At 53.8% G+C, this 27075-nt stretch overlaps 8 protein-coding genes across 8 annotated transcripts; 3 read left to right on the top strand and 5 right to left on the bottom strand.

Moving 5' to 3' along the window:
* The first annotated feature begins 74 nt into the window (after positions 1 to 74).
* On the top strand, positions 75 to 4140 carry HD553DRAFT_147178 (uncharacterized protein). Its single transcript, XM_046176714.1, has 3 exons — positions 75 to 277; positions 341 to 2897; positions 2956 to 4140. The coding sequence occupies exons 1-3, from the start codon at positions 147 to 149 to the stop codon at positions 3880 to 3882; spliced, it is 3615 nt and encodes a 1204-aa protein (XP_046032843.1). The 5' UTR covers positions 75 to 146; the 3' UTR covers positions 3883 to 4140.
* Positions 4071 to 8854, bottom strand: HD553DRAFT_346194 (putative death-receptor fusion protein-domain-containing protein; the record flags this gene model as incomplete). Its single annotated transcript, XM_046183174.1, has 11 exons — positions 4071 to 4387; positions 4445 to 4748; positions 4808 to 4879; positions 4944 to 5552; positions 5616 to 5762; positions 5821 to 5995; positions 6065 to 6589; positions 6665 to 6922; positions 6984 to 7274; positions 7337 to 7762; positions 7827 to 8854. 11 exons carry the CDS (start codon positions 8852 to 8854, stop codon positions 4071 to 4073), a joined length of 4152 nt encoding a protein of 1383 aa, XP_046032842.1.
* Positions 8855 to 9646: 792 nt separating this feature from the next.
* HD553DRAFT_346193 (uncharacterized protein) lies at positions 9647 to 11285 on the top strand (the record flags this gene model as incomplete). The annotated part of the gene is made up of 4 exons (XM_046183173.1): positions 9647 to 10270; positions 10336 to 10458; positions 10612 to 10817; positions 10892 to 11285. The coding sequence occupies 4 exons, from the start codon at positions 9647 to 9649 to the stop codon at positions 11283 to 11285; spliced, it is 1347 nt and encodes a 448-aa protein (XP_046032841.1).
* A 2145-nt stretch (positions 11286 to 13430) lies between these two features.
* HD553DRAFT_319791 (uncharacterized protein) lies at positions 13431 to 14310 on the bottom strand. The gene has a single exon (XM_046181069.1). It carries the CDS (start codon positions 14179 to 14181, stop codon positions 13720 to 13722), a length of 462 nt encoding a protein of 153 aa, XP_046032840.1. The 5' UTR covers positions 14182 to 14310; the 3' UTR covers positions 13431 to 13719.
* HD553DRAFT_319788 (uncharacterized protein) lies at positions 14311 to 18261 on the bottom strand. Its single transcript, XM_046181068.1, has 5 exons — positions 16309 to 18261; positions 15485 to 16232; positions 15269 to 15399; positions 14853 to 15181; positions 14311 to 14669 (listed from the first exon to the last, which is right to left on the bottom strand). Exons 1-5 carry the CDS (start codon positions 17937 to 17939, stop codon positions 14422 to 14424), a joined length of 3087 nt encoding a protein of 1028 aa, XP_046032839.1. The 5' UTR covers positions 17940 to 18261; the 3' UTR covers positions 14311 to 14421.
* A 2104-nt stretch (positions 18262 to 20365) lies between these two features.
* Positions 20366 to 21979, bottom strand: HD553DRAFT_147026 (NAD(P)-binding protein). Its single transcript, XM_046176713.1, has 6 exons — positions 21851 to 21979; positions 21509 to 21763; positions 21210 to 21361; positions 20995 to 21126; positions 20820 to 20900; positions 20366 to 20751 (listed from the first exon to the last, which is right to left on the bottom strand). Exons 1-6 carry the CDS (start codon positions 21885 to 21887, stop codon positions 20440 to 20442), a joined length of 969 nt encoding a protein of 322 aa, XP_046032838.1. The 5' UTR covers positions 21888 to 21979; the 3' UTR covers positions 20366 to 20439.
* A 231-nt stretch (positions 21980 to 22210) lies between these two features.
* HD553DRAFT_353086 (uncharacterized protein) lies at positions 22211 to 24451 on the top strand. The gene is made up of 8 exons (XM_046183744.1): positions 22211 to 22489; positions 22564 to 22655; positions 22737 to 22910; positions 23000 to 23064; positions 23127 to 23237; positions 23323 to 23559; positions 23623 to 24120; positions 24188 to 24451. The coding sequence occupies exons 1-8, from the start codon at positions 22269 to 22271 to the stop codon at positions 24323 to 24325; spliced, it is 1536 nt and encodes a 511-aa protein (XP_046032837.1). The 5' UTR covers positions 22211 to 22268; the 3' UTR covers positions 24326 to 24451.
* Positions 24452 to 26905, bottom strand: HD553DRAFT_289859 (cyclophilin-like domain-containing protein). Its single transcript, XM_046178330.1, has 8 exons — positions 26742 to 26905; positions 26578 to 26669; positions 26391 to 26505; positions 26211 to 26303; positions 25977 to 26125; positions 25648 to 25909; positions 25389 to 25525; positions 24452 to 25326 (listed from the first exon to the last, which is right to left on the bottom strand). The coding sequence occupies exons 1-8, from the start codon at positions 26843 to 26845 to the stop codon at positions 24767 to 24769; spliced, it is 1512 nt and encodes a 503-aa protein (XP_046032836.1). The 5' UTR covers positions 26846 to 26905; the 3' UTR covers positions 24452 to 24766.
* Between the last annotated feature and the right edge of the window lie 170 nt (positions 26906 to 27075).

Here is a 27075-nt window from a genome sequence, read left to right as displayed (position 1 = left end):
GATATGGTTGGAGTAAGATCTACTCCGCTACATCTCGATCGAGTTCATCAATCACATCACATCAAATCAAATATAAAAAGGTGTCACATCGATCGACCCCGATGACAACTAAACTCACATAAAGCCTCTCGTATATCGATGAAAAGATGACCGGTACTCCTCCTATCGTTTGGAGAAGGCTGGATCCGCAGGAACTTCGACTCAAATTGATGGGCTATGGAGATTCCGGCGCAAGCGATGATGCAAAAGCGAAATCGACGTCAAAGGGCATGTTCCAGTGAGTAGGAAAGGCTTGAACTCAAGTTCAAGCCGAATGTACTCAGAAGCCATACCATTACAGGCCCCGATCGAGGAAACGCATGTCCACCGCACCGGGATCGACCCTCCCCCGCCCCTTCCTTAGCGAACTGTCGATCTCGTCCCCTCGCAACGTAACCAAGAACACCGTCGACTTTACTTCCCTACTCGATCCCGAACAATCCCAATCGTACCCGTACTTTGATCGGAAACGCATGATGCGGAGGAGCCGATCCGCTCAAGGTCTCGTCGGCCCGATGAGCGAGTACAACAAGGCAGAGCAGAAGATCAAGAGGAAGCCGGTACCTCGCTTGTCCGGACAAGCACCTATGCGTACCGAATACGACCGGGTCGATCCTGGTTCCCCTAGCCCTATTGGGACCCTGTTCAGTACTCAATCTGAAGCGCTGATCGGCAGTATCAAAACGGAATCCCATCATACCTCTACCGGCACCTCTCAATCGGTACCCTACATTCTCACACCTCCTTTCCTAACGCCCCCTATCCAAGACCCACCTCGAACGTTCTACGACCTCCAAGCCGCTCCTACTATCCCTACGACATTTACCTCCGGTTCACTCAACCTCGGTCTGATCCCCTCCGGATCTGGCTCATCCTTGGCCTCCTCCTACATCGACACCCCGACCAAGGACCCGATCAAATTCGATGGCGGATCACGTGGGACACTGGGAAACGATGACAGGAGCCTTGTGTCCCCGACGAAGCGGTACGGGTCTATGGGGATGAAGCTGGAACAGTACATGGGGAGGGCGTTTGAGAAGCATGATGATATCGTGCGGGGGGAGGTGATGTCGATCGAGCAGCTCGACGGAGATGACGAGGAGGATTCCCTCGATCTCGGTCGTAGAGGCATGCGAACGGCGATTTCCCAGCCTATCTATCGAACCTCTTCGCCAAATATCGAGAAACAATCATCCAGGGACCGGTCGGAAACTATCAAACCATTCATCACGAGCCACGCTACCGAGTCCGCCCTTTCGACCAACCACCCCAACCAGAACGGATCTCCCAAACCCCCTTCCCGACCTCAACGACCCCCCGGACTGTTCCTCGACCTTTCTCACTTGAAACCGTTCGCTATCAACCTCAAATCCAGTATCGTCCCCGACGAAGACCCTTCCACGCCAGCTTCCGTCCGACTGAGCGCTGTTTCGCGGGGGAGTTCGTTCCCGGAGGAGACGGCGACGACCGATAGCAGCTTTTGCGCCTTGAGAAAGGATAGCTTGGATTCGGATCTGTATCCTCGGCCGAGGTCGATCAGGAATAGTATCTTCAGGTTGGGAGGAGGGGAGGTAAATGGCCCTGTTTGGGCGCCGGCGAAGAGCGGTTTGAGCAGAGAGGTGGACAGTCAGGGTGATGGAGACGTTGGCGATGTCCATGTCGATGTCAACGGAAACGCTGATAGTACGCGACCGGGGGAGCTGGAAGACCTACGAAGGAGATTGAGAGTCTTGAACGAAGAAGCTCTAGCAGCTCTCCAAGAGACACCGAAAGCTAGTCTGAGGACCGATCCGTTCGAGGCCGAGCCTCTGTATCAACGGAGGAACAGCGTGATCGCTTGGACTCGGAGTTTGAGTGCCGAAGTCAGTCCGGCGTTGCATTCAGGTTCTAGCCAGGAGACCGTCAAGCCCGCTGGAGAAACCGTAGACCCGCTCACAGAGGAACGTAAGGGTGGAAAACCGGAAGAACAGCCTGAAAACGACGTTCAGCCTGTAGCTGCGGAGGAACAACTGGCGGAACCGACGGAAGACCTCAAGAGGAAGAAGACGAGCAGGGGAAATAGGGAGGAAAGGCTTCAAGAGGACGGAAGAGCTTCTCGTACCGGATATTGGGACTATTCCATCATTCGCGGAGGAGGGTATGCCACGCCCCCACCTCCGGAATTCTTTTCGACTTTTCAGCAGCAGACTAGTCCCAAGACGCCCGTTATAGGAAGCGAAGCCACATTCCACAGCCCTCATCGCTCACCCGGAAAAGCTTTCAAGTCCAGCCCGCTACAGCAGAGAACGGATGTCCGCCACCCTCTCGGGGACGATGCGGATGGGGATGTCCCTCCGGGACCTAGAAATTCGCCCAGCTCGTCACCTTATACTCCGCCTTCTCGCCATCGTCAGCCTCGATCTTGGGCACCAGAACCTCTGAGTACCCCTCAAAGGCTATTGAAATATGGAATCGACGTGTTGACTAGTCCGGTCAAGCTTCTATCGCCCAAGAAGAGGGTTACTCACTCCCAGATGACGCGCGAAGAATCTGGCAGTCTCCTGGACCATGCAGAGGATATGGGCCGAGTCGCAAGCATGTACTCGAGCGCGAGCGAATATGGGAGCGACAACAGTCCGGAATTGGGATTTCAGGGGTTCTCCAGGATCTTGGATGGAGGTCAGCTTTCGCTACCACTCTTCGACCTTGCGAGCAAGAACCAATCTGCGGAACAGATCGTCACGGCAAAGTCGTTGGATGTTTTGAGACTCGGAGCTGATGATAGCGCTAGCCCGGCTGACGCGCTGGGCATGGCGGAACGCCTTCGTGAGGCGTCCATAGCGCGAAGTCCTTCTTCCAATCTCGACAGTCTATCGCAGGTACGCACGATTACAGAAGATTCGTGAACAACAACCTACTAACACGTTTCCAATACAGCTGGATATTGACCTACTTCCGAACGATTACGAAGCCGCCTCCCCAGGGGAGCAAATAGCACGATTCAACAACGCGCCTCCCATCTTTCATTTCCCATCGCCGCCTCCTTCGGAACGCCACCAAAGCATTTTGAGCATGTTATCCGGTACCAGCGGGAGTGATACTGGGCTCAGAGCGAGTCAAGCGGCGTTACTGGCGACTCAGATGAATGAAGCTAGGAGGCAGCAAAAGCAACATCATCTGTCAGTCCTCGAACCCTCGGTCAAGCTGCCAACCCAAGGGATCAAGAACACCCTGCTACCCAATTCATCAGTCGGCTTACGATCGCCCGGGAACGACAACGCGACACTGTCTGTCAGCTCTACGCCGCCCCCGAAAAAGCGTTTGTCAGCTTTCGAGAATGCAGAATCGGAACTCTCGACACCATCGCCTCGCATGAACCCATCTAGTAGCTATGCGCCTCAACTGCAAACCCCTAAACGCCTCTCCTCAAACGCTGCCATTGCATCGCATGGTCCAGCCATCAGTATCATATCGCCGGATCGTAACTTTCCTCGCTTGCGCTCGGACATCTCTCACGAATCACCACAACCGCTTCCAAACGCCAGTTCACGCCGCGATCTTGTACTGTACCCAAGAGAATCGATCGACGATGTTTCCGCTACGGCTGTGCTGTTGTCATCGAGCTCAAACAAGCTAGGCGACAAACGCACTGCTATCAACCCTTCTCGAAGTTACCGGGAGGATATCCGTTTGAGACCGCTATTGCAAATCACGGAAGACAAGCCACATAGCGCTGGAAGCCTACAGAGTTTCACCGCATCGAGTCAGCGGTCCGAACAAGACGATGAACTGCCGGAGCGGTTCGCGACTGCAGGGCGATGGAACGACGTCTATTGTGCCTGTTTCGGCAAGCGTATTTGCTAGGAACTTGCATTCCATATGAAAGAAAGTGATGACCAAAATCGAAAACGTGCACCCCACGGAAAAGATGACCTAGATACAACGATGGATCGATTACAGATCCACAAGAACGTGAAAGACAGCTTCATCCGGTGATTGATCTAGCCGCTGGAAAATGTGATGGTGGCCTCGTAGTATTGTGAAAATGACGATCAGCTCGTATCCGTATTAAAGTCCGGTTGAAGCAACGTGAATATGATGGCTTTGCGATATCGCTCGAGTAATTTGATCTCGTCTCTTCCAGGCTGGAGGGGTGACGTTTGCCGTGCCTGTGCCTCAATGTCTTCAAGCTTGTCGATTGTTCGCTTTAGGTTGTCATTTTCCTGTGCCGCCAGATTGATCTGATCTCGAACAGCCGTGTAACCTTGAACAGCTTCTGCCAGTTCGGTGACAGGCTCAATGAAGAGATTGGGAGGCTCGCTCGCGAATAGATCGTCGTCAGGATGTGAAATGGTTTCCAGGATCCGGTCTGCGCATATTCATTTTTCAGCCGGCGGGCCGTCGAGGCTCGTGAAGTCAGACTGACCTATGAGTTTCGAATTATGTATGTGGCGGAAAATCTCCAGCTGCCAACACGTTTCGTTCCTAAATCGTTCCATGTACTTCCACCAGGCATGGACTGCTCGATCACGGCAGAGAGCGTATTCGCTCGCGGTCATTGACGAGACGATGCCCGAGGCGAGAAACCGAACATCTGCGTCGTCATCGGATAGGGCATATTTGACCAGCAGCAGGGATTGTATCCTGACCTGTGGAGCGATGACTCCAGCAGCAAAGCATGAATCCATGTTGCGCAAGGCTCGACACGCGGCGAAGCGCGAATTCGCGGACTGTCACTCGTTTCAGTCAGCATTGTGCTATGAGGATATGGAGGACCGGTAGAGCTCACTCTTTCCTCGTTCAAGTGGACTGCAAGTAGCTGGTTCAAGTCCGCAATGGTTTCGTCTGTGGGATGTTTGTCCTGGAACACCAGTTTTTTGCGTTACTATGCTTGCACCGGCTTGAACGATCTAGTAATTACTCACAACTCTAGCGGCCAAAGCAGGAAGAATCGCCTCTTTAAGTGGAACGTGCCCTGTCACATCGTATAGCGTGCGTAGTTTGCGGTAAAGTTCCGAAGAACCCTCTTCTGCCTCTTTGATGGCGGATGTGTCTTGCAGAGCCTCGATGCGTTCATCGGGACTACCTCCGGGTAGTAAGGCCTGGTGTAGGGCTGCAATCGGTCTTTGGCTATCCGACGACTTGGTATTAGCCTGGATTCTGAAAGACGCATTTTGCCACAGGCTGAGCCCGGGCCCTTGAGACGCCCTCGGAGTAATGGTATGGATGGTCTCTCCTTCGAGCACCATACTATTTGATTGGATGCCACATTGACCGATGATGGCGGTAATGGTAGCCATTATCAATGGTGAAGTCTCGATGTCACGACCCAGAGCCCGCAACGTTTGCACAAGGTGCTCGTCCTTCTGAGTATCGAAATCGATACCCAGATTCAGTATTGCCAGAACGACAAGTAGGTTGCCGTGCCACTGGTTGTGATTTGACCGGGTCGCCCCTAGCATTTCGAGACATGTTCGATATCTGTTGTGCTTCGGCGTCAAGCTCGCGATAGCTTCCGCTGAAGCTTGTCGAACCTAGACCAATGAGACGATCGGAGTCGGTTGTTGGTTACGTATAGACGGCGCCGAGCGGCTTACCTTCAATTCAGGACTAGCAAGCAGCTTTACGCAGAGTTGACGCAGTTCAGCCTGCACAGGAAGCTGACCGTCCGATCCGTGTCGACTTTCCAGATGTCTCAACAGGGCCAGCACCAAGATGACAGAACTATCAACAGTATGACTCGACTGTAGGAGGCGGCCTTTAGCCGTCACAATCGCGACATCGGGCCGTTGATACACTCACAGTGGCGTTCTCTAGCAATGCTTTGAAAGAAGGTAAAAGCAGGGGGTATCGGGAGTTCCATTCCACGATACCAATCCGCTTGTCGTATACCGTACCAGGACTGTTCAGACCCTTGCCGAACATTCTTGTTGCCAGGTGAGCGAAGAGCAAGAGGGCAGAGTTACGAACGCTCCAACTGCGAGGTTCATGCACAAGTCAGCTGTCGGTCTCTCACCATGTGATTGCTGCAGAACGCAGAACTCACTCGGAGCTCTTGCAACATGCCAATGCAACGAGAGCGGTGCGCTCAAAGTATTCACCCAACATTTTGCTTTGGCGAGTGTCGAGAACGATCACCCGTAGCGTATGCAGAGCATGTACTTTTGCGGGATCCGGTATATGTTGAGATTCAGCGATCTGGACAAGCCGCTGATGAGCTTGCGAGAAGAGTGGAACAGACGCCTGTACCAGGGCTAGAATGCAGAAGGGAATGGCTGCCGACCTTCGGGTCGTCGACGTTGTGCCCGCTGCTACCACCTCGAGCTGCACCTCCAGCCATTCCTGTCGCAACGTGCGATTACTCTCGGCGTACGCAACGACGGCAGCAGTCACGTTTACAAACCGCTCGAAGTCCGGGGCGATGGAGGAAAAAGTACCTCGGTGTCGAATGTGGTAGAGCCAGCCGAGATACATGTCGCCGGTATTGCGAACGTCTTCAGCAGTCCAATAAGAGTGCTTGTTGCTGCCAGAAGCGGCCATTGTGACAACAAAGATGTTGGCGATGAGGTTGCTACAGCGTCCAGACCACATACCGAAGGATATAGGTAAGCCAGCCGCTAATTAACATGGACGTTTTCGAGCTCACCTTGATTCTTTTATCGCTCGCCAGCAATTCGAAAGTAGGTTGATATGCACCGTGTCTTGGTCTTCCTCCTGGACGTCTTCCTCCAACATGTCGTAGATACGAGCGATCTCATGGTCCGCCGTGTTTGATCCCTCTGAACTCAGGATTTGCTTGGACAAATCCCATATCCGGTTTACTAGCGCGATGCACCGCTTTGAGATTGCTTCGAGATTTGCTGACGCTTTAGAGTGATCCCATGAGCTGGTCAACATGATACGGCTAGGAGGGACGAGCCGATATTCAGCGTCGACGCATCTTTTACACAGAAAACGCCTCTTACGCGATCGCCAGAAGCGTGCCGTGCATCGGTTGTTTCTGCATTCCCAAAGCCAGCTCCTTTTCCGCCACCTGGATACTGCTCTCCAACCGATCCAGCAAGATGTTGATATATTCCACTGCTCGAGCGTTGCTGTCAGCCTCCTCTTCCCTGCACAGGACCTGGAGGACAAGAGATCCAGCCTCGGCATCAGATTTCCGGTTTCCGTCTAGCCGTGCATAGGCACTGTGAAGGAGCCCTTCTTTCCGGGTCGACGATGAGTATCCTGGCAATGGTGAAGGTGCCAGTGTCAGACTGCAGACACATGGCAGAAATCAGCGGCACTACAGACATGATCCGCTTTCATAGAAGCTCACACTTCAAGCGCCCTGGCCCTGAGATCCGAAAAATTTCCTCCCAGACATGCCAACAAATGATCCACCCTCTCTTCTGTAAATACGACCGGGAAGACAACCTTTCGTTTCACCTCCACCGGAGTCTGGAGCTCTACAGCTAAAGACTGGATCATATCCAGAGCGGTGATCACCCTGGCATGAGCCGTAGATGATGGGAACTCCAGAGCCGGAGTGACGACCTGGTCCAAAATGTGCTGCAAGAATTCTAGGACCGCCGCTATGTAGGTCCTCGATGCCTGTTGTTCGTCTTGCCAAGCGCGTTCTTCTTCGGCTTTGCCTTGACGGTTCTTGGGTAAAGGCTTGTCGATCTGTTTCTGCGCGGCCGAGGCGGACAATCTCAGTCGTTCGACAAATTTTCTGAACGCTGCGCCGAAGGTGCCTCGGAAGCTACCCAAACCCAGCATCAGAGTTGATCAGCAACCTCGGGATGGCATCAAGCCACTCTACTCACTCGGCATTCTGTACCCGCATATTGCTCTCGAACCACTCTTTCACCCTATCGAGACATTCAATCTCGACCCTATCCGAAGCGGCCTTGCTAGCTGTCAACGTTGTCCAACAAGCCAACCTGACATCATCGATCGCGTGATGCATAGACATGCGTAGTTTTTTCTCGTCCAGATCTTGGATGGGAATGAGGGACGAGGTCCGTGCCGTCGCTGCGATCTTGATCCACATATGAATGGCTGCTGAGGGTGTAAGGATAGTAGGTTTGGAGAGCTCTTGGGAGGTCCGATCGAGGAGAATGCTGACCAGGTCAGGTTGACTGTCAAACAATGCCGGGAAGATGAATTGAGATATTGGTTTAAGGGAGATGTTGTGATCCGTGTTGGCAACCTTTTCGAGGAGGATGTCCGCTACGATCTCTTCCCGCTTCGCATGTGCCGAGTCCAAGCTCGAGCCCCGTTTACCCTCTTGAACCCTCAAGAGGTATGCCTGGTCGGCAAACATGCTGACGAGCACCCTTCCCGCGACGAATCGACTGTCATTGGACCACGTCTCGACGAACATCTTTTCCATCAGGTCGGCCGGCCATGTCTGGCTTCTCGCAAACGGCAAGAGGTAGTTCAACACGTGCAAGTCATGCTTGTCGAAACTATCCCGCTCGACGGCTTTCTCGAGGAAAGATTCGGCCAGAAGATTGCTCTGACTTCGACCTGCCGAGTCTGTGTCGATAGCCCGACAGAACGCTGCGATCGCTTGAACGACTTCTCCAGCTTTCGTGACAGTCTGCCTGTCGGCCGAGTTGTAAGCGGTATAGACACCATCTGCCAGGATTTGCACCCTTTCCGGATCAAAGACGAGCGTTCCTTGAGGATTTTCACCTGGATTCTTGACCTGCTCGGTGGCCTGACGTTTAATGCTCTTTGCTAGCGTGTCGAGCTGGTTTGACGAAAACTTGTCGTGCTCGGGCCGAGTGCTCAAGAGTCCGTCGATCACTTCGACAAAGGGCCTACTGTCAGGAGCGGGTCGTCTCATCGCATCTATCTTGCTAATTCAGCGAATGTTTATGCAGGCGGAAATTGCATCGATTCGACGTTAAGGAATGGTGAAGCGGACCGATCTCATATCGAGTGCGTATGGTCGGTCATCGTGCATGAATGAATTCTCGCTCGTCGAGATTGAACACATGACCGAAACGCATATCTGCATCCGAGCATCCTGCTCGATCGGTTTATGCGTTCTGACAGGTGTAGTGTCAGTGTGTGTCTGAATGGCTTACGGCACTCAAGCAAGCCACGGCGTTCCTTCAGCGCGAGCTTCAAGTGCTTCCGTCATGGCCCGTCAACTACCGGCTGGTGGGTCGTGAGTGCGATGATCGCTGGAATCCTTTCTTTTCTTCCTTTTTTGTCTCGCCTCGGCAAGTTTCGGCCGCGGTCGGTTCGTTCGGGAGGCGGGAGTTGCGCTTGCTCGTCAAAGGCGGGAGAAGGGGATCGTTATTAGGGTGCGTTCGCGAGTACGCGTCGAGCTGACTTTTCAGAGAATTGACGTAAAATCGGTGAAAAAACACGCTGCCGGGATTACTTGACACGTTGTATGGCGTTTACTAGCGTGTGAACAAGAGGAATTGGCCGACGGGTCAGCTCGTCATTCTCAGCTCGAAATCGGGCTGAGGCAGCTGAGAAACGCGACCAAACGCGTCGAGTTTAATGAAGGGTTGGGATTCCAAAAGTTGTATGGGGATCGCTAGCAAAGTTGGGAAGAACGCACCTTGACGAAACTTCGAAGTCAAGCCGTTTTTTTCCCGTTTTTCACCGTGTTCCATCAATAATGTCTAGACAACCCTCTCGCCCCTACTCCCAGGAGTCAATCGCTAGTAGTTCCCAGCCAGATCACTCCCAGCCGTTGGGGCCTGGCGGTTTTCGAGTTCCAGCGATGCCGTCGTTCGATTCGACGAACCGCGGTGAAGTAATAGGGTCGTTCGGTCGATTTCCCTCGCAACACCCCCCTACCGGCTCCCCCTTCGTTAGCGGTTCAGTTGAGGGGGCCTACGCAGCCTACGGCAACCACTGGGGAAGGGCTGGGTCGGTATCACAAGGTTTGCCGACGTCGACGCCGTTTACGGAGCGAGAATCGTCCGTTTCGTCGATGTTCTCGAGCCAGAGGTCGATAAGGGAGTATTCGATGGCGTCAGTCGCTACTACGTCGACTACGTTGGCCCGAGGACTCTCCTCTACCACCCCTGCCGCTACCACACCTCCTCCTCCTATGTTTCGCTGGGACGACCACCTCGACGGCGTGATGATACGTGTTTTGACGGAGAACGCTGCTCGAGGGCGTAAGTCCGATAATTCGTTCAAGGCTGCGGTATTTGCCGAGGTCTGTGACGCTATCAACGATCAGCCAGTCCTCCGTCCGGTAGACAATAAGATGGTTCAGAGTCGGCTAGCGTACGTAAGTTACGGACAAACGAATCGTCAGCGTCAAATCTTCATCAAATTCACCCAAATCACTTACAGTTGAAGTCTGACCGCTATATACCCCTCCGAGACCTCCGGAATTTATCGGGGATAGGCTGGGACGAACTACGTCAACGTGTAGTGGCTAGCGACGAGTTCTGGGAGGGTTTGAAGCGAAACGAGGTGAGTAGTGTCGATTTGAAGTTCGTCGTCGACGACGTATTGTTCTACGTCGACGTTCGAATATGCTCAAGTCGCGCTTACGTAAACGCGCGACCTCCTTTACCTGTACTTCATGTCTGCCTTTGTCTGTTTCTATATCGACCTGTATCTCAGTCAGCAGCCAACCGTAAGTTACTTACTTGGAGAAATAGATCCTGGGTGCACTACGATGCATTTCACGCCCTCTACCATGGCGCTACCCCCGACGGACGACATGTTATCACCCCTCAAAGGCCCGACCGCGAGCGGAACGAAAGCGAGGGAGAGAGGGAACGAAAACGACGTCGAAGTGGTGAGGAGGACGACGATAGCGATCGAGGGTGAGTCTACAACTCTACAACGTTGTAGACCTGGGAGAAGGTTCCTGATGGCTCCTTTTTCCACTGCTGCAAAGAACGACTGAGCCACCGTCTTCAGCCGAGCGTCGTCAACGTCGAACGTCTAAATCGACCTCCTCCGTTCAGCGTCAAGTCGAGCGAGACGCTACTATCGAACGACAGCTCGCTACGCTCACCTCAGCGGCCTCTGCCATCGAGCCAAAGACTGACGAGGCCTATAGGGTCGTCAAAACGATCTCCGACGACGCTGGCTGGTCTCAAGACGACTATAAGCGTCTGATCAATTTTTTCGCCGATAATCCGCTTCAACCGCAAACGTTCCTTGCCCTACCTCTCGAACTCCGTCAAGACAGGCTAGAATACCTGTTAAGGAAGGAAAAGAACAGGGAAGAGGAGGAAGAGATGCGGTCTGCCAAGCGTAGACGTTTCCTCGAACGGTACGGCGAGTAAACGGCGTCGAAGTCGACGTCGACGTAGTAAATCGTAAGTCCCCCGTTGGTGGTGATTTCGCTCTGGTTTGGTGATCAGATGGCACATAAATGAGATGGCATCTTCCCCATACAAATTACTAGTAGCTAACGCCTCGAACGCTGTGTCGCTACCTCGCTATAGTCGTTCCACAACCTCTCCGCAATCCGGTCGCGTTTTCGCTCCATCTCCCGTTTACCTCGATCGTCGGCCTCGTACTCCCTCACCATCTCGATATCCTCGTCGTCAGGGCCCTCTACGTCATCGTCAGCGACCTCTATACCGTCTTCTTCCTTCCCGTACATCAGTATGAAGTTGTTCAGGGCGAAACAGCAGTAGATCACGCGGATTTGGGTGTCGACGTCGTATCGACAGCCACGGGCGAGAATCTGAAACGTGGTGGTGTAATAGCGGTATAAGAATAGGTCAGCTGTGTTCGTGAGGATGTTGTGCAGTTGCGTACCGGATATCTAGCCTTCAGAACGCCGAACGATCGTTCTATAACGTTTCGACACGATGAATGGCGTAAATTAAACAATTCCGCGGGATTTGTAGGTCGATTCGTGCTATTCCCGTAGATGTCATTTTGCTGCTGCGTCAACGGTGTTCTGGGGCATGTTTTGCTAGAGAGACTCACGCATTCGATGCCTGAGCCCATTCACGCAGGTGATACCGAGTGGAACGGAACGGAACGAGCGTATTTGACGTCGAGGGGTAACCTGCGTCGGCGAGATAGAAATACCCCCTCGGTACGTTGAATCCCTCGTTATACGCCGACGCTAGTACCTTGGCGTCATGTGCTGGACCTTCCCAACCGGCTAGTACGTATGTAAAGAACCCCTCGAAGTCGACAGCGGCGAGAACGTTCCACGATAGCTGCTGTTTTCGCGTTCGAAATCGCTTATGTTCAGACGCGGGAACATAGGCCGCTACCATCGTTCCGTCGATCGCACCGAGGCAATTACGCAGCAGCCGTTCGTACTTAGGATTCTCGTAGAGTGGGTGATCTAGAGGTGCGTTGGCGGGAGTTGCGAGACGAACGTAGCGACCGTAGAAGTCGGGTGAAAACAGCGCGTCGATAACTTCATGAAAACATCTAGAACGTCGATCGAGAGGTCAAAACGGGAGTCAGCGACGGCATGGCGACGGCAGGGTACCCTAGAACCCCCTGCTTACTTGCTAACAGTAGCCTGGGCCAACTGCCACACCTCCCTCGTCGTTCTGTTCGACGCCGACTTACGTAGGAGCCATAGAGTAACACCCACCTTTACTCGAACGGGGATTTCGAGAGTCGCGGTAACGAGGTCCCTGTCCTCTAATTCCGTACACAGAAGGTGAAACGCGGGTGGGAACATGCCTATGGAGTCCCAGCAGGCTATTACTGAGCCTGTAGCCCATGCGTCGACGACCGTTATCGCCCTACTATGATCGATAAGGATGGAGGTCGATTCTCGAGGTGGTTGCCTCGAGCGGAAGTTGTCGCCGACGATATGTTCCGCTACAATGGTGATGGCGGCGGCAATCTGACGTTGGCGAAGTGTTCTCTCCTCGAGGTATCCGGCAAGACCTTCGTCAGCAGAATCGACCGAGTCGTTATCGGTAGATGCGTCGAAGTCGATATCGTCAAAGGCAGGAGAAGGAGGGATGTCCATGTCGACGTAAACGGAATACGGCTGTAACTTTTGATGTACTGATCCAATAATTGCGGGACTTGTACGGATCGGTTTTTCAAACAAAGACCTATCGTTATGTTCTAGTTTGATAGCGATCTGACGATATTACCTTCCATCGCATAAACACGCTGTAAGTCGATTCCTACGTCGATGTTCGAAGTCGATAAACGACCTATGGATATGCTTCCGACGCGCGTCTCGGAGGCAAATACTGGTGTCACGTGACCAGTCTAAGAAAAACTCGCGAACGGGGTGAGAACGCTGAAAATGTAATTAGGCACCGTTCGCTAACAAATTACAGCCACTGCGTGCCAGCCACCATTTCTCCGCTGGCTGAGAAAACTCGCGAACGCACCCTTAGTTGTCGGGTGGGGAACGCCAGCGCTCGTAGCGTGTAGCTCGTGGCTCGTGAAAGGTTGTGAACTGTTTCTGCACTGCCATTATCGCGCACAATCTTTTCTAGCGTCCAGCCTCCGACCTCCGAGCTCTGGCCTCCAAGCTGAGAACTGCTGTGGCGGTGACGACTACTCGCGGAGGTCGAGCCGAGGATAAGTCGGTGGCTGCCATCCGGTAAAGCTGGCATTCGCAGCCCGATAAGGGGCGAGACGATGCTACTACTCTATGATCAACTCTCGCATTTTGGTACTTTGGTAAGCTATTACAACTATTACTACACGCTGACATGTCTACCTTCGATGGATGAGTACACCTGAATGGCTACTGCGAAGCACTCGAGCGGGAGATTACAGCTCGGCAAGGTTACGTTTCCTTTTAGCTCTTAGCGAGAAGTGACGCACCACCGAACATCCGATGGCTGTCCCGCCCGCGCCCACGATGAGATCGCAAGGTCGACAATCTTCAAAGACCACCGAGCTGTCGATCCCACGCCACAGGTTTCTTGCAGACGCATGAGCGCTGGGATACATCCAGCTTCCAGTCCATTCATCGAATTCATCGCCTGCTCCCCCATACTTGTTGACTCGACTGCGCGACCGAATACTTACCCTTCCGCCCGCCACTTCCTCCAACAAGGGGTCAATCATGTTCAAGCATGTAGCGAGAACGATCCCTTCACATGCGACAGACTCAGGGCTCGAAATAGAGATCATTGAACCGAACCATAATAGAGATGGCGCCCTGCGTTTCAAGGAGGCTGCTTGCGGGACTCCTGGCCGGCAGAGTAGCAGCTTTCGTTGCCGGTACATCCTATGAAGTCGCTCCAAATCGACTTGAAATTACCAGATCAATCTAGACGATAGACAAGCCTGCCGCGGTTTGGTTACCTTAGGCGTGCGACATGGTAAACACCTAGACAAACGAAACTCGAGACCCTGCCCATCATCAACGTTGCTTGGCAAAGGAGGCGTAAAACAGGAAGGATCACTAACAGACTTGTTGCATATCGTTAATCATCATCTCAATGGCCTCGCATCGCCCCTCCTGACCTATAGAGCCCTCTCATACAACTCCGGACGCTCACGTTGTCCCTGCTTGACTCGCCGGACGTCTTCCGCCAGATACAATCCAAAAGGATGCCACTTTCCCGCCTTGTCTTCAAGTGCGTTCAGCAACAAGTCGGCGTCCGACAAGGTGGCCTGCCATGTTTGGGCGTTCGTGCCCGTCTCTCTCAGACGTCTGGCTTCGCGGTAGAGAAAACGAGCGACGAGGGACACATCGACGAAGACGAAGCAGTCTTTGGAATACAAGTGAGAACGAGAAGAGAGGGTCCCAAATGTGCGGAAGAAAACGATCGCCGAAGTGGGACGAACGGACCGACCGAAGAACGATCGAGACCAAGATCAAGCGATGATGCGGCGAAGGGAAACAGTCAGAATGAGCTCGGATCTTAAAAAATGGCGTGTCAAGGGGGACCCACTTAGATGCGCATAGAGGTCTAACGGGATCCCGCGCAAGAGTTCGACCATCCTCCTCGCTGCGATCACGGCGAACTCGTACATGGCCGTTTCGTGAACGGCTGACTCGGCATAGAACAGCACATCCGCTGCGGCAACGTTTGCCCGGGTGAAGACCCACCAAGGGTCTGACGAGATGGTCTCCGGAAGCCTGTTCATATCAGGCAGACATGCACGGAACGCTTCCAATTGCCCTTGAAGCCTTTTCAAGCTGCCGGCCGTATAGGGATGCCTCGGCTGCGGTTCTTTAGACTGCTTGATCGTCGATAAAGGTGTAGGCAGATCGAACAACCTAAAGAGGGCGTAGTGAGTGTGGCGGATGATTAGAGCGGTGATTCGGGACGACGATGGGCGCTGGCAAGTATACCTCGACACTGACCTGTTTGCACTGCTCACTAAACTGAGAGACTGTAACGCCAGGATGCGGGGATCCACTGACTCCCGCGTCGCTTGAGTTTTTGAGTTCATGAGATCCCACACCCCCTTAGGATCGTGGCGACCGGTCTCGTCCTGTGCAGGAACACTTGAACTTAGCCGCCGGAATAGACATAGCCACAAGCCAAAACTTATAGGACCTGGGATGCACGGAACTCACTAAAGCGAAATCCTCGAACCGTTTTGGCCAGGCGGTCTGGATCTCCGTATCCGCCAAGCCACAAGACCAACCAAATAACAAGCTCATGCCCCAATCCAGCTCTTTCATGGCCCAGAATGTCTCTATTCTCTCCCAGAGGGATACGGAGTCCTGCGCAGGGGGTATTACTACGAGTTTGGCACGGTCATGGGCCGCTGCGGTGACCTGAGGCTGGTCCATAGAAGTCGCGTTGGGAGGAGGCATCATCGTTGGCCCTCTTCCGGACGACTTCTCTGGAGGAGGTTGAGCGGTCGCCTGCCCCGCCTTGGCAGGCTGCGAAAGATCAATCCGGTGAAGCCCGCACGCTACAGCTAGGCGACTGAACGGAAGCATCAGAGCTTCGAGTACTCTTCCTGTTAACAAGAGGTACTTTGCAAGACCCGTACTGGCCTTGGTGACTTCATCCATCTGTTCGCCGGCCTGGATACCGAGGTCCAGCTCCGTTTTCGCTCGGCTGTAGAATGAGCTTTCGAGGTCCACCAGCATGGGATATATCGAATCTTCCGGTCTAGGAAAGCGCGAAGGTAGCGACATCGCTTCCGGCGGATGTGGCAACTTGTTGACGAGGACGTAGATGCTAGCGGTGAAGAGCGCGTAGAGTAAAGCGGGATGAGGACGCCGTGTAGATACGGGTAGTATGGAGTCCAGAAAGCGAGCCGGATGCACCCGTAAGCCAAAGTACAAACTGTACGGCAGGACAGCATATATCCTGGATCATATGCCCGCGAACATGACGTCAACAGCGCTGGTCGAAAAGGATGGATGGCTCTCTAGATTTTACTCACAACGCGTACTCAACCGGGCTACTCGGCGTCACCGTCACAGTTCCTGGGCCGAAACTCAAACCTTGGCCGTGAATCTGATTACTGGCGGACAGGCGGTTCATGGTCAGGTTGCTGCCTATATTCCCTGGGTCAGCTTGTTGGAACGTTGATCCTTCCGGCCGCGGAGCAGAAAGCCAATTATCGGTCCGACTCGACGTCTCACCTACGCCGCGACCGTAATCGGATTTGGCAGATTCTCCGGTATCAAGCGCAAGGCCGCTCGGCACTGCTCCGGAGCCCAAAGAAGGGGGCTGCATCTGCAACATGTTCGAGACGTTGGATACTGTGTTCAATCCTGAGCCTAAGGTGGACTCCCTCGATACCAGCGGGTCCGACAGCCTGATTTTCCCATCTCGAAGAACCGCCCTGAAAGCCGTGGCCTCTGGTTCCTCTGATATGGTCTCGAGCTTGGACCGGGACGACATGGGCGTATCCGGACCCGGATCATCGAGCTTGTTGAGCTGCGTCTCTTTTTCTCGAATCTGGTCCTCCAGTTCCTGCAGCCTCGACCGGAGCCGATGGGTCTTGAGTTTCCGCTTCGCCATCGGTTGATACACGCATTCGACCGGTTTTCTGCTGTACTGGCACACGGAGCATACCGGTCGTTCACCCGTACACTTCAACTTTTTCGACCGGCAACGGACGCAAGCGGTGCCTCGCCGCAAGGAATTGCGTTGTTTCTTCCGCGGTCTGTCGTCCAACTCGCCATCATCTTCGTCGTCTTCTAGCTCGTCATCATTCGCTACCAGCATCTCCTCGCCATCGCGCCCATCATCGCCCTCCAGCCAATTCGATGCCGTCTCGCCGAATTCTCCCTGTTCCTGACCTGTCTCGTTCAAGCTACCATCACTCAACCGCTGCCCGTACCGGTTCATCATCATGGACGTCGAGGTTCGAGCGGAACTGGGCCCAGCTTCCGGTATCCGCTGGATCGGCGAGAAATACGCTGGCGCGCCATCCAGCCTGTCGCCGTAGTCCACCGTATGGCGAAACATTCCGTTCGAGCTGTGAGCCGAGCTTGGCGTCTGACCCGGCAGCAAGGCGTTTGAGACAATGGGCATGACTGTATCTGTAGGAGACTGCAACGAGGCGAGATGATACGACGGTAAAGGCATCACCGGTGGCGATAAGAGTGGAACGCCCACGGACGAGTCTTGCGGAATGGATCCTCGAAAGTTGGTGGTCGGAACGTGCATCTGACCGGTCCAAACGTCGTCGTTGCCCCACAGGGTGGACGGGACCGTCGACATCGTTCCTGGTGGAAATATGGCCCCTGGACCTCCGTACATGTCGTTCGTTGAGGGCATAGTATGCGAAGCCACTTGGATAGGCGGAGGCGGAAGCGAGCGATATGAAGGCTGTCCCGTAGGATTTTGAGGTAGTGGTGGTATGAAGGATGTTGTTTGGGAGGCCGGTGGTAATAGCTGAGTTCCGACCCTATTGGGGTCGTGGGCAATATGGGGTAGGGGTCTTAGAGGTCTCTCTGGAAGGAATCCTTGACCTGGCGCTTGGCTCTGACTGAGACCTTGCTGAGAGGAACTCGGTCGACCCCGGGATCTCGACCCCTCGTACCCGCCACCCTGGCCCTGCATGATCTCGATCCTCCCCAGTGGGCTTCTCAAACGGACCCGAGACCTCTCAGATCCTCTCCACCTTTCTTCTCTGTCGTCTTAGCCTGAATTCTCGACCGCGTCGAGCTTCTCGGGTCGGGTCGTCTCTCGCGTCACGATGATGTCTTCGATGTGTGGTCTGGGTTTCTACGGTCGATAGTTAACAGGAAATCGCTAGAGGAATGTGAGGACCTAAAGGACTATTGATAAGACAGAGCGAAGACCGATCAGTCTGCGAGATTGACGTGGAGCAATGTAAGAGACGACACGAATGGACGAACGAAAGATTTCTACCCCGCTACTCTCGAGAGATCCCAGATCGATCGTCCGTCTAGGTCGTTGCCCGCAGCCGATGACGGGTGGCGTGAGCTGCCTTTTTTTCTTTGGTCTTTTGGCGGGAAAGGAGAACCGCCGTCGTCGCTGAATGTGATATGTCTCCTTTCACTCGTTATATTGGTCGGAAGATCGACCCCTCCAGGTTTGTCACCTGGGTTACTGACCCGCTAAGAGTCGTCCGCGACGATGACCGAAGTTGGCGATCGGTCTTGACGACGAGCCTAGTGGCTAGTGGAGGAGATTCCTGAAAACTCTGTCGATATGACTTGATCCGTAAAGCCACGCAGACCCTTTGACGACGACGTTTCTGGTCTCTACTCCCGTTCAGGCCCTCCTTGTGGGACGTGGTGGGATCGAGCTAGTCGAGGGAGGAAAAAAAGTCCGGAGATGGCGATTGTCCGCGTTTTGTCGACCGGTCAGCCCTCAGAGGTGGGCGGCACGAGGGGTATCTGTACGTCTGAGGGAGAACCAAGAAAACCGGATAGAGGCGAATGGAGAAGGTGGGATGGCCATGCACTATGATTTTGGACGACCTGCCCCCCCGGATCGTCCTGCGACATCATTCCCGAGCTCAATCAGGCTGCCAGCTACCAGGTTGCCGCGAGCTCGTTCGAGGGGGATGGGCTGGATGGGTACGGCGTTTGGCGCCGAAGTCCGCCGAGCGCTTAGCCACAAGCTGAAGCTATCTAGAGCTACTACCCCATTCACCCCTTGGCTACTAACCACTTGCTACTTTGCTTTCATGTTGATCGGTCGTCTGCCGCCGTTCTCAGTCTACAGGTCGCGGAACCGTGACGATCGAATGTCCGTCGAAATCTCGGGCGTCTGCGCACTATCCTATGCCCGAGAAATCGGCTCCGAGACCTCCAGCACGGGCGCGCAGAGGTGAACAAACACAGCGATGCCGTGGGAATCGATTCCAGACGAGAAAAACCGAAAGGGGGTTCCAGCGACCACCGGCCAGCGGGCAACGATCCGAGGCTCAAATGAGTGGAAGAAAAAGGGCGGACGGTGCAAGTCCACGGTAAGACGCTGATACCCTCCTTTGGGCCTCTGATGTCGATCCACCAAAGGAAGAGCGGAAGCGAAGCGAAAGATCCACCGGGGCCTATTGTCCTGCTGATGACCTCGCGAGTCATCAACCTGTCGATCATGTGCGATGGCGAGATGGCAATATAGCAATGGGCTTGCGTGCTTACAACTTTAACAACTTTACTCCTCCCACATCGCACTAGTTGTCTTGCATATCATGTGGCAGGTACGGCGTGTTCACCACAAGCGTCTCGATCACGAGGTGGAGGTACCTGCAAGCCCTTTGGTTGATCCTTTGATCCACCTGAAGGAGATCCGTGATCCGTGATCGCCCGCGCGGAACGACAAGGAACGAAACAGAAGCAGAAAGCGCAGAAAGAACATGCCAGCCCCGTATCATTTCCGGTGTACGCGAATCGAGGCGAAACGCTGTTGCTTCGCTATATGATCAAGTTTGATCCCATGATCCCACGATCCATCTATTGCTATCCGTTTGCAACGTGCGACCATGCGACACGCAACATTTGTTTCTCCCTCAGGAATCGAACATTAATGGCAGGAGGAAAGATCCACCTGTACCTTGATTTCTTCAACCACTCATACCACGCCAATCAATCCCGGATCTGATTCATTTTGGTCATACACCTCGAAAAGCTGACAGATCGGACTGCTATCTAGAGCCACTCCTGGTCCCGGTCAAGGACAGTTTCGTCGGGTCTTTCCTCGGTATGGACCGCTCGCGAGCTGCCGACGACCTTGGGGTTACACTTGACATGTCCCTGTCGACGCCGCGTTTGAGCTTCACTCCTTTCCCTTATCGACGCGACATCGACCGGACTACCCAAGCCTGCCCTCTACTCGTCAAAGCTGAGAACCTTGCCCTCTTTGCTAGCCCGCATCCCGAGCTCGATGATCTTGATCACGAGAGCAGCCTCTTCAGGCTTGACCAACAAGGCCTCTCGACCCTTCTCCGATCGGATGGCATCGTGCAATGACTTGTAGAGGGTCTGGTATTCACCTGCAGGGGAGACGTGCCTGTAATGGGTGAAAACGGGTCAATTTAGCCGGACGATTCACAAGCGGATAAAAGAACCCTGCGAAAAACGTATTGGGCTCACTTGACGGTCTCCCAGCTCCCATCCTCTTGGACGAGTTCGAGCTCCCCCTCGGCTCCATCCGCCTCGACACCCCATCCGTCCTTGCCCACGGGCGTCACATCCTCAGGCAATCCAGTGTTCCAGTCGACCTTTCTCAGAGTGGCCTCCTGGACATCGAGTCCGTACTTGGTGTATAGACCCTTGTTACCCTTGATCTGGTATCGCAGCTGTTTGGAACCAGGGTTGATGATGCTCGCTTGAAGGGTGACGAGCAAGGGGTAGGGCTTGGAGAGAGGGTGAGAGCGGGGGTAGTACAGGTGCAAGAGGAACTGCGAGATATGAAGAGAGGGAGTAAGGCGATGTCTCAGTGTTTGGGAACGGTTGTAACGGCACTTACCGAATCATCGAGTCCTTCGGGCGCTCGCAAGTTGTAACACCATCCCCCAACCTTTTCCGGCTTTCCGAACAACACCAGAGCCTGATTTCGTTAAAAGGAAAAAGGGGTCATCTTCACTGCATCAGCATCCCCAGTATCGCTATGGAGCTTTCCATTATCCATGCTCGAAACTCGCCTGGTCGATCAGATGACTCCCGAGGTTGTAGATCGCATCGTTCAGCTGACCGGGAGCTTCCTTCCAAGTGTTCGGTACTGCCTGGGGTCGGAACCTGTCGAATCGCGAGACGAACTCGAGGAGTTGTCCGAGCTACCAAACCCAAACCCCCAAGCGGTATAGTGGAATTAGCCTCGGCGCTTTGGTGAGGCGCGAGTGAAATCGTCTGAACGCACCTTCTCCTCCTTCAACAACCCCTTGACGGCCAAGAAATCGGCGTCCCATCGTCTGTTCTGGAAGGGGGCCAGGATGAGATTCTTCTCCTTGGCCAGGTCGATGAGCTCGATGGCCTCGGCGTAGGTCGGGGTGAGAGGCTTTTCGATGAGGACTGTGAGGGTGGTATAAGTCGGAGTAGAAGTGGTGTTGGTAGTGATGGTAGTGATATGGGAAGCGGAAAACGGATGGCAAGGTAAAAAACGAGCATGAGGACTACTACGTCAAGTGTACGACAAGGACGATGACGAATGAGACTGACCGTGCTTCCCGGCGCTCAAACACTTTTTAGCATACTCGAAATGACTCAAGTTCGGTGTCGAGATGACGACCAACTCGACCTCGTCATCCCCCGTGACCTCTTCCAAGGTATTGACGACCTTCAACCCTTCGAGCCCGGTAAAATCCCTGGCAGAGGATTTGGAGGCGGTAGCCGATCGTTCCAGGACCGAGTGAAGGGTGAATAGGTCCGGGTAGGTGGCGATGAATGGGTAATGGAATGCTTGAAGGGAGAGACCTGCAGAGGGGAGAAGAGTGTTGGCAATACAAAGCGAGGCTTGAGCGTGACAGACCGGTGAGTTGCAGAGGTCAGATGGGTGCTCACCAGCTCCGAGGATAGAACATTTGATAGGACCGGACATTGTGGCTCTGATGCGGACGTGTCTTGTAGCTTGTAGCTTGTAGCTTTATGGCTTTCCAGGTATCGAGTTGCGAGTTGTGAGGGTGCGAGGGTGTAAGGGTCGAACTTTGACCAACCTCGGACGATATGAGGATGGGAGGACCGCGTGACGTGATCTCTCTCGGCACAAAGGATCGGAAGCTGATGTGGGAAGAGGGGGCTCTCGGAAGTAAAAGGGATCTCATGGACATTCCTCTTCCCCCTGATGTCCGTGAGGTCGGCATGGTCCGTTCACCATCTACTGTACTCTCCAGGACTCCTCCCTCATATTCAACCTCATGCGTCCCGTAGCTAGAAGAATGCACCTTCGCAGCCGTCCATTCACGGTGAACGAACTTACCGAATGCTACGAGCAGCCGCAAGGTATCTGAAACGAATCAACAAGACAGATCTACCGAGCTCGCCCATCATGTCTCTCAGGAACATCGAACAGATCCCAGCTCCCATCCATCGAGGGATGATCCAGCTTGACCGGGGAGCGTTCGTCACCCAATTCTCCAGGTTGAGCGTAAAAGTCAAGAATCAGGATGTTGGAAAAGTGACAAAGGCCAAGGAAATGCAGCCGTGAGTCCATCGCTGCGCCTACAAAGGCAGAAGGTTGTAGGCTGAGTACTCTCCTCGCGATGCGCATGAGCCAGGCATATCCTTAGCATCCCAAGACTGCGGTCGGTCGAACCCGACCCCGAATCGTCCGATCTCCGGCTCGTGCTCTTGCGTTATGAAGAAGAAAGTAAGTTTACCTGACTCCACCTCGTTATCTGCTAAAGAAGCTAGTAGCTGAAGAGTCTGATCCTACCTGCTCGCAAATCAGCTCAGCTTCCTGACCCGTTCAAGACGTTCATCACGCCCTTCTCTCACGGCTACCAGAAATACTCTGCCACGCTCGACTATGATCATTGGAACGCTGGAGAGATACTGGATGCGGTCCTGCCTGAGGAGTTGATGGAGGAATCGCCGACGAGTTATACGCAGACGGGACATATCGGTGAGATCCCGGGAAGCTGAGATGCCGTAGAGTGTCTTTCAAAGTAGCTCATCATTTTTCCGCGGCGAATGGTTGCTTGGATTTTTCAGCTCATATGAACCTGAGGGATGAATATTTGCCATACCGATACGTCATCGGCCAAGTCATGCTCGATGTAAGCTCAACGTCAACTCCTCCGACCGCAATCGGCCATTGCTGATAGAGCTGTCTTCCCAGAAAAACCCGGGACTGAGGACCGTAGTGAACAAGCTCGACTCGATCGATTCGGAGTTTAGGGTCTTCAAGATGGAGGTCTTGGCCGGGGACAACGATTTCATCGCCGAAATGGCAAGTACCCTCCTCACTCGTCCCTTTCCACCCGCACCAAAAATCGCATGCTAACCCCCGAACCTGGATATCATGCCGAACACAGCGAGAATCGGACTGTAAATTCACTTTCGACTTTTCCAAAGTCTACTGGAACTCGCGATTGGGGCACGAACACGAGCGGCTGGTGGACCAGTTCGAACCGGGACAAGTGGTCGCAGACGTCATGGCTGGGGTGGGGCCGTTTGCGGTACCGGCGGCTAAGAAGAGGTGTCTGGTGTTGGGGAACGATCTGAATCCGGAGAGTACGAGGTGGATGGAGAAGAACAGGGTGGATAACAGGGTATGTGTGTGTGGTCAGCACAATGGGCTGACATCGGCTGATATCTACGCGTGCTTCTTCTAGGTACAAGAGGCGCTCCGCGTCAGCACGCTCGACGGACGAGAATTCATCCAGTCGGCACCACTACAAATTTGGACGAAACCGTTCGACCCTCTACCTCCACCCAGACCATCGCTTCGACAACAGGAAAAGGAGGCCAGACGGAAAAGGGAAGCCGCAAAACGGGCCAAAGAGAGCGGGGTCGTACCCGACGTTACGGAGCAATTCGAATCGCTCAAAGTAGGGGAGAGCTCGGTGTCTAGCATGATCGCTTCTTCAAGCGAGCCAATCCCAGAGGGTGAAACTCCAGCCTCGGAACCCACGGCCCGGACAATAAGTCATTTCGTCATGAACCTTCCGGGATCGGCTCTGGAGTTCCTCGATGCATATAACGGGTGTTACAAGCCCCTCTTGGCGGAACCCGATTTCCCTGGCATCGAAGCCATCGAAATGCCTTATATTCACGTGCATTGTTTCTCAAAACAGGCCGAAGGAGAGCCAGCTACCAACGATATCTGCAAGGCGAGTCTGGACTGTGAAGCGTGATGTTACCTGAATCTGATACTAACGAACTGAGCCGGCGACGCAGAGAGCGAGCGAGACGCTACGATATGAGATCACACCGCAGAGTGAGGGTTTCAAGTTGCATTACGTACGAAAGGTGGCACCGAACAAGGACATGTATTGTATCACCTTCCGATTGCCCAAAGAGGTGGCATTCCGATGACTTGCGTTCCTGCAACACGCATCATATAATATCTGCATAATGTTCTCTATTCGGACTGACAATAGGATGAGAGAGCATCGTGCCTTTTGAAACAAAATAAAAAGGACTCGAACAGACGCGCGTTCATAGAGAACAAGCTGGATACCGTTGCGGACCAGCTGCAGGAAGCGCCCTTGTGGCTTGTGGTGATGCCACCATGGAAGCTTATCTAAAGTCAAGGCCGTAAATGGGAGCCCTCAAGAATACCCACCTCATCCCGAAGCCGTCAGTGATAGATTGGCCCAATCGCAGCAGGATCACAGGGACAAAGCTTCGTCCGGCGCGATGCATGACGAGCAAAGGATTCCACGTTATCGTTCTGACAAGGTTGAAATCATCTTGTGTAGACGTGGGCGGGTAGATTACAAGGTCACCATGGCGATAGCCACCTTTCGGCACAGGCTAGTCATCCATGTCCATTTCCATGCTCTCTTCGCTTCCTCTCCTCTCGCCCCTGCGGATTCCCATCTCCCTGTCCTCCCGTTCTGCATCTACCTCGACCAGAGATGGCCTCGAAGGTTCCCTTTCCTGCGGCTCGCTCGTCTCCCGGTCTTCCCCTCTCCTTCCGGTAACCTCTTCTGTAGCCCGCTCAAACCCGCTCAGCTTCGACCCGTCCCGCACCCGATCATCATCATCACCACGGCCCCTAATCTTCATCTCCCTCCCGACCCTCCAATCGCCTTCCACCCCTCCGCCACTTGCGCTTGGGCGTGAGTCTCTAGCAGGACTTAACGATCTTCGACCGGCTCTGCTACCGGCGTCCGGTCGGTCTTCCCAATCGCGCCCACGTCGATCGCGGTTCCGATCACGCGAATAAGGTTCTTCCCTCCTCCCTCCGAAACCCCTACCGCCCGACCGCTGTGGATAAGGTTCCCGAGGCCGGTCATCGCCCCATGCTCGGGTGGACGAATGCGAACCGCGCGAAGTAGATTCGGGATCTAGGTAACGCATTGAGCCTCGGCCTGTATACGACGTTGCCATATCAGTACCCGAGTGGATGTCATCATATCATTGCGGTACTGACCTTTGTAGACGACCCCACCGGTCTTCTCGGCCTCTTTACTCTGCTTCTCGGCGCGTTCGAGCTCGAACCGTCGTTTCATCTCCGCCAGCTTGGCCTTCTTCTCCGCGGCCAGTCTTTCGTTTTCTTCTCGCTCCAGTCTGTTCAACGGGTATTGACACGATGACGGGGATAACGATAGTTTCGATGGTTGCGCGAGTATGACTTGATGAGCGTCAAATTTATGTGTAGGATAGAGAGCAGATGGCAGTATTCGACCTACCTAGCATCCAACTCCTCCTCGGTCTCTTCCCTAACCTTCTTCTCATCTATAGCGCCATACCCATCAACCAGACCCTTCAACTTGCGCTTCTTCTCCTTCTTATCCCGTTTGCTCGACTTTTTCCGACGTCTTCGGTCGGGGGAGGGCGATCGGGAGCGGGAAGACGAGCTGGAAAGGGATCGACTGCGGGAGCGAGATGAAGCTGGGGAGCGCGATCGACTGAGGGAGCGAGAACGGGTCTCGACAGGCGGGGTCGATTTGGCTGAAAGTCAAGCCACAGAAATTGTATCAGCGCAACAGCCCATCGGGTGATAATCACATGTACTCACCAGTAACGGCTCCCCCAGCAGCACTTTTCTTGATCAACTCTCCGCAATTGACGATTCGTACATCTTCGATCGGTTTGTCCTTGTCATCCACCTCCACCTTGGCGATCTGTTGGACTACTTCCATGCCCTTGACCACACGACCGAACACGCTATATGATTGTAATAGACGGAGTGAGATGTAAGTCGGAGCTTGAATCTGATGAGACAGGCAAGGAATATCCCCCGGGTACTCACGTATGCTGTCCATTCAGATGGGGACATTCGTCTAGCGTAATGAAGAACTGACTCGAGTTGGTATCCTTGCGGCTGTTCGCCATCACCAAAAGCCTGCGTTACAGAATTATCAATACGCTTCGGTTAGACATCGACATCTTGTTTTGCTTGTGGGATCACGCTCTCTTCGACTCGACTCACCCAGCAGCATCGAGCGGCACAGTCAGGTCCTCGTCCTCGAAGGTCGGTCCATAGATACTCTCTCCTCCCGTTCCGTTTCCTTTTATAAAGTCTCCTCCTTGAAGCATGAACATATCTGCATTAAGAGCCTCGGCACTGTAAGCACTCGTCCGCTGTACATCGTGTGACGGTTTCCTTCGGGACGTACCAATGACGCGATGGAAGACTGTTCCCTTGTAATGCATAGGTACGTCGGCGGACTTGGCGGTTCCCAACTCTCCGGTACACAACGCTCGGAAGCTGCGAAGTATCACAACGGCCTGGATTAGCAAGCCTTGCGGAATCGAGACATGGGAGCTGAATTCTGCCCACTTTTCTACGGTTCGAGGAACTCGGTCGTGGTCGAGCTCGAACATGATTCTCTGAGGTGCGGCTGCGCCGATGGCGACATCCATGAACGTTCTCTTGGACGGCATGTTGTTGGTGATGCTCGTCGAGCTTTCTCTGTGTGCGAGAGATTGCGAGCTCAATCTCGCACGCCGGAACATGAACTAGAATATGGAATGTGACCACCTTGAGCAAGAGCAAGAGAGTTGTCGAGATTGTCGCTGTTACGATTCGATGAAAACGCATAACATCGACTGGGGGGTTATGCGTTTTGACCGTCGTCATCAAGTCTCATCAAAAGTCGATCGCATCTTTCAAG

The sequence above is a fragment of the Filobasidium floriforme genome (genome assembly GCF_021052385.1).
Source record: "Filobasidium floriforme strain CBS 6241 chromosome Unknown HD553scaffold_28, whole genome shotgun sequence".
Classification (NCBI taxonomy): domain Eukaryota; kingdom Fungi; phylum Basidiomycota; class Tremellomycetes; order Filobasidiales; family Filobasidiaceae; genus Filobasidium; species Filobasidium floriforme.
This window is presented reverse-complemented; position numbering and strand designations above follow the sequence as displayed.

What these genes read in the sequence shown, in the direction of transcription:
- HD553DRAFT_147178 (XM_046176714.1), top strand. Translation starts at nt 147, where the DNA reads ATGACCGGTACTCCTCCTATCGTTTGGAGAAGGCTGGATCCGCAGGAA. An exon ending in ACGTCAAAGGGCATGTTCCA is followed by an intron (nt 278 to 340) that starts GTGAGTAGGAAA and finishes ATACCATTACAG; the next exon opens with GCCCCGATCGAGGAAACGCA. An exon ending in ATCTCGACAGTCTATCGCAG is followed by an intron (nt 2,898 to 2,955) that starts GTACGCACGATT and finishes TTTCCAATACAG; the next exon opens with CTGGATATTGACCTACTTCC.
- HD553DRAFT_319791 (XM_046181069.1), bottom strand. Translation starts at nt 14,181, where the DNA reads ATGTACCGGCAACGAAAGCTGCTACTCTGCCGGCCAGGAGTCCCGCAA.
- HD553DRAFT_319788 (XM_046181068.1), bottom strand. Translation starts at nt 17,939, where the DNA reads ATGCAGGGCCAGGGTGGCGGGTACGAGGGGTCGAGATCCCGGGGTCGA. An exon ending in AGCCCGGTTGAGTACGCGTT is followed by an intron (nt 16,233 to 16,308) that starts GTGAGTAAAATC and finishes CATATGATCCAG; the next exon opens with GATATATGCTGTCCTGCCGT. An exon ending in TTAGTGAGCAGTGCAAACAG is followed by an intron (nt 15,182 to 15,268) that starts GTCAGTGTCGAG and finishes CGCCCTCTTTAG; the next exon opens with GTTGTTCGATCTGCCTACAC.
- HD553DRAFT_147026 (XM_046176713.1), bottom strand. Translation starts at nt 21,887, where the DNA reads ATGTCCGGTCCTATCAAATGTTCTATCCTCGGAGCTG. An exon ending in TTTGAGCGCCGGGAAGCACG is followed by an intron (nt 21,362 to 21,508) that starts GTCAGTCTCATT and finishes CCACCCTCACAG; the next exon opens with TCCTCATCGAAAAGCCTCTC. An exon ending in GGTTGTTGAAGGAGGAGAAG is followed by an intron (nt 21,127 to 21,209) that starts GTGCGTTCAGAC and finishes TGGGTTTGGTAG; the next exon opens with CTCGGACAACTCCTCGAGTT.
- HD553DRAFT_353086 (XM_046183744.1), top strand. Translation starts at nt 22,269, where the DNA reads ATGCTACGAGCAGCCGCAAGGTATCTGAAACGAATCAACAAGACAGAT. An exon ending in TACGCAGACGGGACATATCG is followed by an intron (nt 22,911 to 22,999) that starts GTGAGATCCCGG and finishes TGGATTTTTCAG; the next exon opens with CTCATATGAACCTGAGGGAT. An exon ending in ACGATTTCATCGCCGAAATG is followed by an intron (nt 23,238 to 23,322) that starts GCAAGTACCCTC and finishes TGCCGAACACAG; the next exon opens with CGAGAATCGGACTGTAAATT.
- HD553DRAFT_289859 (XM_046178330.1), bottom strand. Translation starts at nt 26,845, where the DNA reads ATGCCGTCCAAGAGAACGTTCATGGATGTCGCCATCGGCGCAGCCGCA. An exon ending in TGCTGGGGGAGCCGTTACTG is followed by an intron (nt 25,910 to 25,976) that starts GTGAGTACATGT and finishes CTTGACTTTCAG; the next exon opens with CCAAATCGACCCCGCCTGTC. An exon ending in GAGGAGGAGTTGGATGCTAG is followed by an intron (nt 25,526 to 25,647) that starts GTAGGTCGAATA and finishes CCCGTTGAACAG; the next exon opens with ACTGGAGCGAGAAGAAAACG.